Below are 13,347 nucleotides of genomic sequence, written 5' to 3' on the forward strand. Positions count from 1 at the left end.
TGAAGATCATGCTTCTGAGACCCACATCTGTGACTTCAGCATCTGTATCTCCTTCTGCCATGTGGGCAGGAGATACTTGACTCTTAAGTCAGCCTCCATGCTTCCCATGTGCTAAACCTCACAGATAAACACACGGGCAGACAGTTGACAACTCCTACTGTACTTTTAAAATTGGATTTGCACAATCCTGTTTCAATCAAACATTGACTAAGACGTGAGTGAAACCCTTCTACCCTGCCTGTGCAGGGCCATTTGCATGCTCTGTCTGTGCAGGGCCATTTGCATGCTCTGTCATCAGACCCCTACAAGTCTTGCCTGTAAATTTTCCCTTTGATGAAGGTTTTTTCCCCCCAGTTTTTCTGTCTCACATATTCCTTTAATTGCTGGTGACATAATGAGTTCTATGGCTTTATTCTTAATGTGCTACTGGGTATTTCCTCTATAAATTCTGAACAGTTTAGAAGCAATCAGATGTTGGGCGGTCTGGCAGAACTCAGGATCTTGTTTTGTGGGACTTTGTGGGATTGAAATGCTTTGTGCTTATGCCTGTGTATATGAGCCGGTCTCATACAGAAATGAGTGAGGGAACTGTTTATTTATTGACAATTTTGGAGGGTGTTGGACAGAACAGTGGAATCAAAAAATTGATCCAATGCATTTTGCCTCTAAGGCACAAGCTTTTTATTGATGTCATCCATGGGTAAATCCATCTATCTGCCTAGGAGGAATCCATCCATGAGAAAGGAGCAGGAACAGCCTAAGTGGAGCAGTAGTTTGTGTTCATTTCACCCAGTTTTGCTCCCTGTGCTGTTTCCATCTTTGTTGATACTGCCAACTGGACCGCCTCAGCGGGCACGCTGGCATCTTTCCACTCTGCACCGAGCATTATTAATGGCTCTTGGACACCCATTCATTTGGAGGCGGTTGGTGCTTCGCCTTCTTAGGAATTCCCAGAATCGTGCAGATGCAAAGTGGGTGCAGGTTTTGATGTTCCAGATCCAGCAGCAGTGATCAGCCAAGTAAGCTCCCCTCTCTCAGAGCAGTCTGTATGCAGTGGCCGAGACACGTTGCCGGTGCCGCTTGGTCAGGAAAGCAGCGTCTGCTGACAGGTGACCTTTTGATTTTGCAGTTTATGCTCTGCTGCTGTACAACGGTTGCATTTTTAGCCTGTATATTGCCGTTGTATTGCTTGCCTTAAAATGAGGTGTGGTCAAGTAAGGAAGCTGGCTGTGAACCTTTTGATGTTGCTGTGCATCTGACTTAAGTAAGTCAGACAGGAATCTCACCAGGCCTTTCTCTCCCTTCCCTTCCTAGTTTCCTTGCAGCAGGTCAGATATAGTGGTGATAAACAGTAGTGGAAAACCTTGTAATCAGTCTGTGTGTGTCCTTTTTCCCCTGTACCATTTTCAGTGTTGAGCAATTTAGAAAACATTCTGAAGATCCGTTAAAGATGCTCATGTCTCTTCAAGTGCCTCAGGGTAGGCTATTTGCACCTTAAAAGCTTATTGGGCATCTCTGGGTGCTCAGTACTGGCAACTTAATCTCTATGTTCTCCAGCCAGTTCTTGGAACAGTTCTTTCCTGTTGTGTTCTTGGAACTGGCTGTAGGTAAAGAAAGCATTGTACAGCTTCCATGCTATGTGCCCCTCTGCAAGAATCCCTGCTGTCTGAACTGGTCTGAGCTCTGTTGCCGCTGCTTCCTTTCCCAGATCTGCAGGGTACCAATGGTTTCCAGGGCTGTGTGAGCCCTCTGACCTTGACAGCGTGGCTGGCTGTTGGGCAACGATGGTTCCAGGGCTGCAGTTGTCCTGTAACAGGACAAGTGAGCTGAGTCGTCAAATCGAGCTGTGGGCTGGTACTTCTCACATGGGTCGCTGTGGATGGTTGTGTGCCTTATCTGCTTCCTGTTAGTGCAGGATATATAATAGTGCTGGCTGTTCATCATGCTGGCTGTCTCTGTAGGATGGAGGAAGAGGTAAAGGACAATTAACTGCACTAGTAAGTACAGCAGTTCTTATGTACTTTATATGTTAGCATGTGTATCTTTATGTGTATGCAGGGGGCAAAAAAATATGAATGCCCTCATTTTGTAAACACAAGAATAGCTTCCTATCCTGGTTTCATTTAGGCACCTTCATGTACTATTAATGGCTCAAAAACTGAAAGATATATCATTGCTTAATAGGATTTGTTACTAACAGAAGCAGTCTTTAGACCGCTCAGCACAGTGGGATCTCTTGGCAGGGTAGGGAGACAAAGTCCATTTAAAATCTGTCGATAATCAATTCCTGGTTTTTTGTAATGTTGAAAAGGAGAAATTCAATTGCAGACCATACCTCAGGCTAGCATGTGTTTTTTTAATTCCATTTTGTGAACTTCCTATTCTGAGTGCTATGGAAGTGCTCCTTGGATTCATCAAGCTGTCAGCAGAGTGTTTGGAAAATGATGCCTTTTGCTACTGCTGCCATAGCATCTGCAAAATGTGATGCTTTTCATGCTGAGAAACTCAAATATTTTAAATAAATGTCAAAGCCCACCCAAAGTGCTTGACTGATTGATAGCATGTGCTTACATTATTGCTCTGAAGTGCAGCACGCCACTCAGGTTGCTTTCTCCTTACGTGCTTTGGGATAGGCGATGCCTTCTGTTGGAGGTGGTGTGGACATACCAACATCAGTGGCAAAAGGAAATTAACTTACCCGTCGTGAATTCATGGTATTTAACTTTGCCCGTTGTGTTTGCCTTTGGTTAAGCATACAGTTAACCTCTTTTCATTCCAATTAGTTGAAAACTAAGGATTTCCTTCCTTCTGTTTTGAACTGATATGTAAGAGGAAATCCGTAGATGTTCCTGTTTTGAGTAAACCTTTTACTAAGGAGTTCTGCTTGTGCATTTAAAAAAAAATAGAAAGAAAGAAAAAGGTAGTGTTGATTCAGACGTAATGCTAAAAGTAGCAGATCCACTTCTGAAGGCTCTGCAGCCGAAGAGCACAGTACAAAAATGCTCTCTCCCTGTTTACTTTTAACCTCTGGTTTGTCTTGGATCTGATTCTTGGTAGGCGGTCTTATCTTACAGAAATTGCAGCCTCTATCACCACCCCCTTTGTGGAAAGGGTCCTGCCTGTAAAAGCATGAAAATGCATCCTCCTGGGTTGCTGTTTTTCTTCTTAGCAATATGCTTCACTCCCACAGCTGACTGCCAGAGTCAGAAGGTAAGTCCGCAAGTGTTTGTTTGAATGTTCCGAGAACGGTTCTTCGTATTTGGACAGTTGCGTGTTGTAAAATAGTCCTCCCCAAAACTCCTTTTTTCATTGGCAGTTAGTTAGGTGTACAATAACATCCCTGATGAAACTTTAGGACTGTCGAGTATCTTCTTTGCTTATGTGTAGGTATGTGTGTAGTCTAAACTGAGGAACTAAAAATAAAAAATAAGGTTGGAAGGGAGCTGCTTGAATTTTAGATCAGATTAAATTTGTCTTTATGTTCAGCACTGAATGTGGAAGTAGCAATGTGAAAGGAATATACTCGGTGACTTTGTCTTCCATGATTTTCAGTACGTGTGATGGGATCTTAGCAGCCGGCAGGACAGGTCCAGAAGTTTCCCAGGAGAATGTTACACAAAATTTCTAAATCTCATCAAACTGTTGCTGCGCAAACCAGTAAATACCTTTGTTTCAATTACATTTCCCAGCAGCTCCCCAGTGAGGAGCGTGAAACGCTGTTTCCTTTTTGTTTCCATTCTGTTTCAATTTTGTTGATTTTATTTCAGTTTCCTTATCTCCCTGCTTGTGTTTGGCAACAGCATCTAGAGGAGCATATGATGGCATTGTAGACCTGTTCTCTGGGCTCCCTGGTGAGGCATCCCATTTTCTGTAGGCTAGAATTCACACTAATTCATACTGGTTTGTCTTCTGCCATCGCCCTTCTTGTGTCCTGCTGCTGGAGGAATGAACTGGCCTACAAAGTCAGCAGCTGTGTAGGGCATTTGAAAATCTTATTTGCTGGGAATCAAAGCTATGCAAGGGTTGTCCTGAATGACAAAAAGGGACCTTGTGGGGAGTGGATAGACTGGTGCTAACAAAGGTGATTGTGAGCCTGAAAGACTTAATTTAGAAAAGCCAGAGCAGTGAAAAGATGTTTCAGTGTCAGAACTTTGGGTGGAAGGTTTTGTATCAACCCTTTCATAAAAGGGCCATAAATGACGGATAAGCATACGGATAAGGTAAGAAGTCAGGAACCTTTGGGTTTGTAGGTTAATTAAGGTGACTTGTGCACAAACATGGTTTGAAGAAGTGTCCCTGCTGGTGGTTTTGTTTGTCTGGAGGCATGGGTTCCAGGTCGTAGTGTGTTCAGGGGCATGGGCTCACTTCTTCAGCTGCTGCCAGTCAAAATTTTGGTCTCTTGGGTTTGAGACGCAGTGTTGATATCTATAATCGCTGAGGTGTCTGGCTTGGCGTGAAACAGTTAAAATATCGGGATAGTGGGTGCCCACTCGCAGTGAGTGCACCTCTGGAGCAGTTTATTTAATCCAGGAAAAAATAATCCCCTTCTAGAATTTTTTCCCCAAAAGGTTCCCTCTTTTTGGCGAAAGAGAAGAAACATTTGAAAGGACATAATGGGAGGTAAGGAAGAACAAGGATCTAAGGAAGTCTTCTCCAGTAGTTTAGGACGGCCATTGGGTTAGATTGCAACAGAAGTGCTGTGATTCCGCAAGAGGCCTCCGTTGGCTTGCTGGAGCCTTGCAGGAGCCATCAGGAGTGACAAGAGAGCTTTTTATCAGTGATGTTACCTCGGAGCTCTGATTTGATGGCTCAAATGTGACAGCAGATTTGTTAGCCTGGTTTGTTCCTTGTGTTCCTCTTGGTATGGGCTGGGGAAGATGCAGCAGATGTGAGAGCCGTGGAAGTTTTTCTGCTGGGAGAAGGCCAGTCCCAGGCAGTGCTGGAGGAGGAAGGGAGGCAGGTGGGAAATGATTGGAGTGCTCTCTGCATCCCTCTGCCTCCAGTGCTCTGCACCTGAGATGGTGGCAAACACCCAGGGCAAAGGTAGGTCTTGTGGTACGTGATCCTCTGAGCTTGGCTGTTCATTCTCATGCTGAAAAGTGTCTTCCTTGGACAAGTGTGAGGGGTTTGTGTGTCCAGGAGCCTCTGGTCTGTTCAGCTAAAGCGTTACTGGGAATTTCTTGGGAAGGTACAGGACTATAATGACTCAAGCATGTGTCTACAGCTCTGTTCTTTAAAGGGCAAATGCACTGGAAACTGGTGATTCACTAGATAATGACAGGCTCCAGAACTGGCTCTCAGGATTGTTGGAGCCCAACACTGACGTCCAAATGTGTTTTTCTTTTTTCCTTGAGGTTTTGCTGTAGAAGGATTTGTGTTATGATTTGAGAGGAAAAGATAAAGGGCAAAAATGAGGGGATGAAACTAGCCCTTAAAAAAAATTCCCCAACTTATTCTCTTGAGGTGGAATAAGCAAAACATGAGTACTTGAGAAGTAAGGAACGTCTTAAGCGGGGATTGAGAGGAGGGAAGTAAGCACGGCAGCATTCAGAAGCTCAAATATGTCTCAGCTGAGCAGAGCGGGCAGTGGCTGCTCGTGCACATGCGTGTGGTTGAGTGCAGGGAGCACACGCAGTCCAGCCCTGGCAAGACATAGCTCAGTCTGGACAGACACCCTGGCTCTTAACTTCTTTCGCCTACTGCTACATGACTTCCACTGTAAAAACCTCCTTTCTTTCGGAGCTGTTGGAAAGCACCAGTTGTCTTTTTCTGTTGCTTTGTACCTGAAGTTTGATACACCCCAGCTCATAACATCATCTGATCTGAGTCGGGGCGGGTGTCACCCCCTTTCCTCGGTGTAGCCACTGTGCACCTTGCTGGCTCTGCGCCCACCAGGCAGCACAGCTGCATCGCAGGGACAGACATTCCCTCTCACTCCTTCCTCTCCAGCATCTTCAAACTTAGAACCAGCAGTCACAGATGAGCCCAAGGGAGCAGTGCATCATTGTTTTCCATGAGGCTGTGCCCCAGGAGTCACCTCTGACTCAAACTCCTGTCTATCTTTCATCCCCTCCAAAATCTGAGTATCAAACTGTTGTATTTATGTCCCTTGATTCCCTCTTCTGCTTTCCTAAGAAGCAAAACACTCCAGAAAATGACTGCTTCATCAGTTTTGTCACTCAAATAAGAAGGGAAATATATTTTTTTAATCATTTTCCACACAGCTGTTTTCTTCCTCTTTCGTCCCACCTCTTGCTGCTGACACAAGCGTATTTCCTTATAAAAAGGGGAAGATCTTATTGGAAAGTTGCCTAAAGCTCAGTAAGTGTGCTGGGAAGGTAGGACAGGGGGTATTCCACAATAACTGGCTTTTCTTATTGGCAAATAATTGAAGATGCCAATGGGGAGGAGTGACAGCTCTCCTCCTCTCCCAGTGTCCATCCCCATTTAGAGATGGAGCCACATTGCTAAAGGAAAGAGAAGGAGGGTGGAATAATGTGTGAATAATGGTGTCTTCCGCCACTGTGACAGAGAACACATTTAACAGCCCAACTCTGACAGCCAACTCCTGATGCCTGGAAGTAAAGATGAAATAGAAAATTGGAGAACTTCAGTTTAGCGGTTTATCCTCTACTGTTTGTGTGGTCTTTTTCATGCAGATAGGGTAGCCCAGACACCCGATAAGGGTTTGTGGGGTAATTCTGACAACGTTAACATCATAACTCATGGGAAGGTGTCCACCTCTGTGTTTCTTCCTTGAGCGTCTTCTCATTCCTTTTCCTGAGGCATTGTTGCAGTGAAGGTTAAAGCTGGGATTTGATGGGACTATAAAGGCAGGAGATGTACCATTCTGTTAGAACGGGTGCCTGGCTTCAGCTGGCTCATTTCAAAAGTCCAGCTTTAACCTGAAGTCCTAATTTGTACTTGGATCAGGTGGGTGGATGGGCTCCTTCCCTACCCCATCAGTGGCACTGCTGATTTTATGAGACAGGAGTACAAAGGAGGTAGCACCTCATTTGTCCATCCATATTGGCTGTCTTCTCTGATTTGCCCTGTGAAAAATGGGACATCTCCTCTGACTCTTCTCTACACCAGTGGGGTGGAAATGTATGGAACAGTAAAGCTGATCCCTCTCTGCTGGATAAAAGTTGGTGCTCACAGAACACGGATAGGTGGATTTGGTGGATCTCAGATTGGTTTTGAGCTGTTTGTAACTCAAGTGAGGGAGTCCTCGACAGAACAGGTTTCTTGGGGATTCTGCCACCAAAAGAGGTGGCGGTTACTGTACAGTAAGGAAAGCCCCAGATGCACAACTGAAAATGAATGGCTATGTGAGGGGCCACCACAGACAAAGGAATCACTTTCTTCATTGAAACTTCATTGAGAAAAAGCTCAACAACTCCAGACAGAGGGAACGTGGGTGTGAGTCAGGAAACTGTTCCAGGGAGATGTCCCTGTGGACCTGGGACTTGAGGGTTATCTCAGGAGGTTTTCCTGACATGGTCTGCTGGCTATCATCTGGGAGGGCCTTCCTGAGCTGTTGATAGCTGATGGGAAGCCATGGGCTTCCTCCCTTGCCTTGAAGCAAATGTATGCATTTAGGCTTAAGTTCAGACAAAGCAAAGCTGAGATTGCTTGATGGGAATCCAAAATAGAGAGTTCTGGGCACAGGAGAGCTGCTGCATTAACAGCATTGTTCAGGATTGGCCTAAAAAAAACCCAGATCAAGGTCTTCTCCCAAAATTTGACCTAACGTTTACATTTTTTAGAAAATATGATGCCTGTAGAAGCACAATTGAGGTGAGCTGTGGTGGTGTTTTTTTCCAGTCAGTGACCTTTTGGGACGAACACAGCTCATGCCTCCCAGCTTTTCTCTGCCATCGTCAGTGGCAAACATTGTCTCTTTTTAAAATGATCAATGAGGTTTCCATGCAGTGGCTCAACTCCAGCAGTTTAGGAATACAAGGAAACCCTTTTGGGGTAAAATTGTGATCTTTAATGACAAGCTGGCATATGATGATGATGATTACTTGCTCTCAGGCTGTATGTTTTTCATCTGCTCTGGCTGTGTTTCATTTGAGAAGCAGAGTTGGTGGGTACAGGGGTACAGAATAAGGAAGTCTAAACCCCTAAAATTACTCTAGTTAGGTGGAAGGATTAATGCTGAATTTATTCACCAGCCAGGTGAATTATGCAAGTCTCCTACCTAATCTTCTTGTCAGTGTTCATGGGGTTCTCGTCACCTAGGGTCAAAGCATCAGGGGCCATCCAGGTGGGCAGGGAATGCACCTTTCCTTTCAATCCAACCTCCTGCCCCTCGCACCTTCTTGAAGACAATAGCCATGAGAAATAGTTGTGTGACCAGCTCCTGGGCTCCAGGAAACAGACTGAACTAACGCATTCCGTTCTTCAGACCCATGAAACAGCAATGATACCACCAGTGAACTGCGTCGTATCAGTGGCATGGAAAACAGAAATGCTGTGTTGTATTTCAATTCAGTGTTGTCTGGCAAGGGTTGTTAATTTAGGGCTTGTCCTCACATACCACTACCACATGTTTGCCAAAGATCAGCGTAAATTAACGGAGGACGGTTATGATTATTTTTGAAACGGTTAGAATTTTTGCTGTGAGGCATAGGGGAAAGATAAGATAGCTGTGATCTGCCCTACTGCCTTCTAGCTGAGATCCCAGCAGAGTGCCATGCGGCAGCGTGATGTGATGGTTTAGCCCATATGAGTGTGTGCTGTACCTCCCAGCAACTGCACCAGTCACTGCCCTCCCCAGTGGCATCTAAAAAATGGTGCAATGTTGATAAAGGTATTAAAGGTTGGCAAGATGAATGGCTCAGGTAACAATGTAATGTTTGGCTTATTTCCACTCTGTTTTTTTCTGTTTAAGTTAAAATCCATGCGATGCAATATCAAGACGATGTTTACCTTGAATACAGCGTGTACTGCGTGTGCTGCAGTGCCTAGAATGTTTTGTCCAAGAGGCTGGTTAAAGACCACCCAAGGATTGGGAGTGAGGGACTGCAGGTAAGGCCTGTTTCCTAACCACGTTAAGGTTTTGGTGCAGCTCTGCTATGCAAGGAGTAGTGTCTGTGCCTTCAGGAGAGTTTTGTTTTCAGATGCATAAAAATGGATTTTTGACCCCTATTATTGTTGCTTTTGTCTTCTGGCAAATCCCACGGGCTTTTTGCTGGGCATAAGGTTCTGTATACACAGAACAAATTACATGACAACTACTGATAACTTGCCCTAAGCAGCCTGAGTTTGCTAGTCTGGCTGTAGCAATTTAACAGGGGCCTGTCTAGCACAGAAACCTGTTTCAGACCCAGAATCCCGTAGCGGATAGTTGGGAGAATAATGTCATGATAATTCCCCTGTATATCCTCCTAGCTTCCGGCAATAATCCTCTGAACTTTTTACCTTCCTACTTTGCTTTATGACAATTGCTTGTTCATGTGTTCCTCGCTCTTATTCTGTTGAGCTTGGCTCTAATAGGAAAAGAGTGAAGGAAAACTGAGTTTACCAGGAAGTTTTTAAAAAATGAAACAATATAGATTATTGTTTGTGTATCTATTCATTAGGGAATGTTAAAAGTTAATATATAGCTCCATTGTCTACTGTTTTCTGTAATTCTCTATTCTGTTGAGATACTCTAAAAATAGCTGGAGCAGTTTTGCAGTTTATGGCAGTTTTTGCACAGACACACATAGAAGCAGATTAAAGCCAAAGTGGCAGTGCTCTTGAGACATTTTCCAAGTTCCTTGTGGGAAGGATGTTGTGCCAAAAATAAAATGAAGTGTAAGAATAATGTGAGTGTATGCAGCTTTTCTGAGTGTTATCTGCTCCGGTGGTAGTTCCAGGAATAGTCCTGTACTGGGTACGTGCAGAACATGAGACACTGCCACCAAGGGCTTACCCTGTGTGTAGAGGTGATGGATGGAGGGTTGACAAGAAGATGCTTGTTTGAGGGATTTAAGGGATTTGTCCAAGATTGAATAGAGAATCTGTGAACAACACAGCTATTAAATCCAAATTTCCAGTATCCCAATCTTGAATCTTTAGTGCACGACAGAAAGGGACAAGTCCTGCAAGAAGACTTTGTTCTTCTAAGGTTATTTCAGTGTGAAGTCAAACGTTGTGTCACCCTGGAGATCCTAGCTTTATTTCTGTGCTGTCTGATCCTCCAGCATCCAAGGTTTCTGACCTGATGCCCTCAGACTGCAAAGGTTCTGTTTCATATTCAGTCCCTGGCAGATTTCTTGTAGCCAGTCTTTGAGACTCAAATCAATGGGCATCCTTAGAGAAGACATAACCCGAGTGCAAAACCTTGTGTGCGTGTATGGGGAAGGAAATGAGTGTCCAGCCTTCCATCCAGAGTTCAGTGCACTGCAGCGTGATTGCTTAGAAACCCTCCAACAGGCGTGTGGTATGTTTGTGTCTTAATCATGCGTCTTGGGTTGTTCTTTTTAAGATACACTGTCAAGTTAGGAGAAAATACCCTTTCCCAGCCAGGGTGCCATCACATTTGTAAGAAGGAAATTGAGGAAAAGAAATGCTGTCCAGGATTCTGGGGTACAGAGTGCTATGGTAAGTTTTTTATCTTTTCGCAACGTTCTCTAGCCGTTGAGTAAGTCAAAACGGTTTTAGTAGGGGGCATTAAATATACATTGAGGTGATTAGTTTTCATTATTCCTCAAACATTCACAAGGTCTCCATTATCTGTCTGGGAAGTTCAGAATATAATGGGGAAGGAATTCCTGCTTCAGATGGGTTGAATCCTCTTTAACACCTAACATAATCTCCTTTGGTGGAACTTCCTTTTGTCTGTTCTTTAAAAATAAGCTTTTGGAAAGGGATGTTTTTGTTCCTCTTTAAGTTTCCAAAGGAAGAGGAAGATATTTCTTACTAATGTCCCTCTAGTCTGCAGTGTGTGTGCCACGTGTGATCCTGTATAGTCTGGAGTTAGTTGGCCATTCAGCCACAGAAAATACTCAGCAGTTCCAATCCAAGCTGAAAATAACTGTCCCAAAGCTCCCACTCAGGCTTATACCAAATAATGAGTATTTGTTCTGTCTTGTCCCAAAAATCCAAAAGCAAGACCTACTAAGCTAAACACTTGTCATGTGGTTGACTACTGGAATACAGAAAGACACGCTCCAGTCCTGCAGAAAATAGGAGATCCTTGAGAGCTTGAGCCTGTTCTCGCGCAGAAGTGGTTTGAGTAAGCAATTGGCTTCGTCAGAGGAATCATGTGTCTAGAACTTTCAGAAATAGTCCTCAGAATTTGGAGGTACCTCACTCCAAAGATGTGTGGACCGTGTTTGTCTGAGCACATTTCTAGTTCTTTGTGAAGCCAAGGCAAGCTGAAAATGCTCAGTGTCTTTGCAGAGCAGGCTCCCACCTGTCCTGAGTTTCAGAACTGCCCTCAGATGTTTGATACTGCCTCTCTCTGATGCTAGCAGCAGTGACTTAATCTCAAAACATGTTTCAGTGCCTTTGCTGAACTTTAGTTAGTTATGGCCCATTCGGACTTTTCCTTGGGCTTTTAATAAAAGGATTTTTTTTTAGCTAGCAGCCAAATTGCTCCTTGGTGCCACTTCTGGCCATATTCACCAGCTCTGGGCCAGTGTTGGGTGCGTTGGATAGCAGGCAGGGACTTTGCTGGTGAAGAGGCCATTGCTTTTGCACAACTGGAATGCCTGGGGGAAGAGGAGATGGAAAGGGGGGTGCAGTGCTGATTGTTTAATCTTGTCTGGCTTGTCTCTTGCCTGCTAGAGTGTCCAGGTGGCTCTCAAAATCCCTGCAATGGCCATGGGACATGCTTGGATGGTATGCAGCAAAATGGGACCTGCATCTGCAAGGTCAGTGCGTGATTTATCCTGAGGGTGATGATGTGCTTTTGTCAGAGGGAGCAGAGGGAGTTGTGTAGTGTCTGTGAACATGCCTTGGAGGAAGGCTGACCTTCTGTCTGGTAGGTCATTAGCACCTTCTTTCATTCCATCATCAGTGTCTGTGGTTTTCCTTGGGGATTGGTGTGGTTGGCGCTGTTGGTGAGGGTATGGAGTTGTGAAGGATTTCTAGGGAGAAATGAAGAAAGAATTGTAGGGATTTAACCCTCTGATCAGTTGAAATAATCAGTGTCTGTGGCTGCAAGAAGCCCTGAGATACTTGGCTCTTAATGAGCTGCACCTTTTCCAGACTTGGACTTTAAACTTCCCAAATGAATTGGTTCTGCACCTCGGCAGGCAGATCCTCCCTCTCTCAGGAAGAGTAAGAGGGACCAAAAAGAGAATTCAGGGCAGATGTTTACTTTTTTCTTTACAGCTCCAGATTGGTATAACGAAAGCATAAACAACTCCTGTGCTTTTGAATCGTGTGGAGCAGTGTTTCTAAAATTTTTAGCTTAATGGACCAGTGTCAGACTTGAAACATTATTAATAGCATTGTGAAGGGATAAGCTGAAATCCTACCTCTTTGGGCCCTTTTGTGAGGAAGTTACTTTTGGACTTAACACCTTAAAATATGTGCTCAAGCATATGTAAAATCAATGTAAAAAGTTTCATTGGCATTAGTGAATTCCAAATTCCTTTTTGAGAGAGATATCAAAAGCCAGCTGATGCATTCCAGCCTGTGATCAGGATGTCGTTTCTTCAATGCCCACCAGAGTTTTGCTGGCATTTTGCATGCCCTCTGTGTGTCAGCTTACGCTGTGATCTTCTCTGCTGTGGGGGCTCATTGATACTTCTGGAGCACTCAGCAGATCAGTTTTCACTGTATTGCTTCAGCTGTCACAGATAATCAGAACTGGGGAGAGACTTTGAACTACAACAGTGTGTGGAACAATACCATGATACAGAAAAATAACATCTGGGACATTTCGCATCTCTTCTAGGAGCAGTACAGTGGTTTTGCCTGCCAGAATTGTCGAGATGAAAATCGTTTTGGCCCAGACTGTGAGTCAGGTAAGGATGACTAATTCAGGTGAAACTTCCACAAGAATACCTGAGAGCAAGAAAAGAGGAGAGGAGAGGTTGAGTGAAGAAGGGTGCTGGAGAGGAGGAAGGGATGCCAGCTGGCAGTGTTCAACAGCAGGTGTCTTGGCATTTTGACTTTGTGCCCTTCTCCACTGTCCCACTAGACAGATGATTCTCACTCTTTCACTCAAATCAGTCCATGTTTCCTGTTGTAAATCTCTCTCCCTGCTTACCAGGGCTCTCCCAATTTTCCCTCTCCTTTTAGCCAGGCTGTTAACCTACATCCCACACTCACTTCCCAACTGTTTTCCAGACTCCTGTAACTGCCCCACTTGTCTTCCAATTTCTTCCTTTTTGCTTTCCC

General features: G+C 44.5%; 1 protein-coding gene across 1 annotated transcript in view; it reads left to right on the forward strand.

Moving 5' to 3' along the window:
* Positions 1-4,196: 4,196 nt before the first annotated feature.
* STAB1 (stabilin 1) overlaps positions 4,197-13,347 on the forward strand; it is a gene marked incomplete at its 3' end in the record, with an annotated part of 48,751 nt that continues 39,600 nt past the window's right edge. Inside the window, exons 1-5 of the mRNA XM_010148108.1 lie at positions 4,197-4,220; positions 8,900-9,036; positions 10,481-10,596; positions 11,785-11,870; positions 12,902-12,971. Of these exons, the coding sequence (XP_010146410.1) occupies positions 4,197-4,220; positions 8,900-9,036; positions 10,481-10,596; positions 11,785-11,870; positions 12,902-12,971 (433 nt within the window). The remainder of the gene's footprint in view (positions 4,221-8,899; positions 9,037-10,480; positions 10,597-11,784; positions 11,871-12,901; positions 12,972-13,347) is intronic.

This window comes from Eurypyga helias, unplaced genomic scaffold (assembly GCF_000690775.1).
Source record: "Eurypyga helias isolate BGI_N326 unplaced genomic scaffold, ASM69077v1 scaffold14583, whole genome shotgun sequence".
NCBI classification, from domain to species: Eukaryota; Metazoa; Chordata; class Aves; order Eurypygiformes; family Eurypygidae; genus Eurypyga; species Eurypyga helias.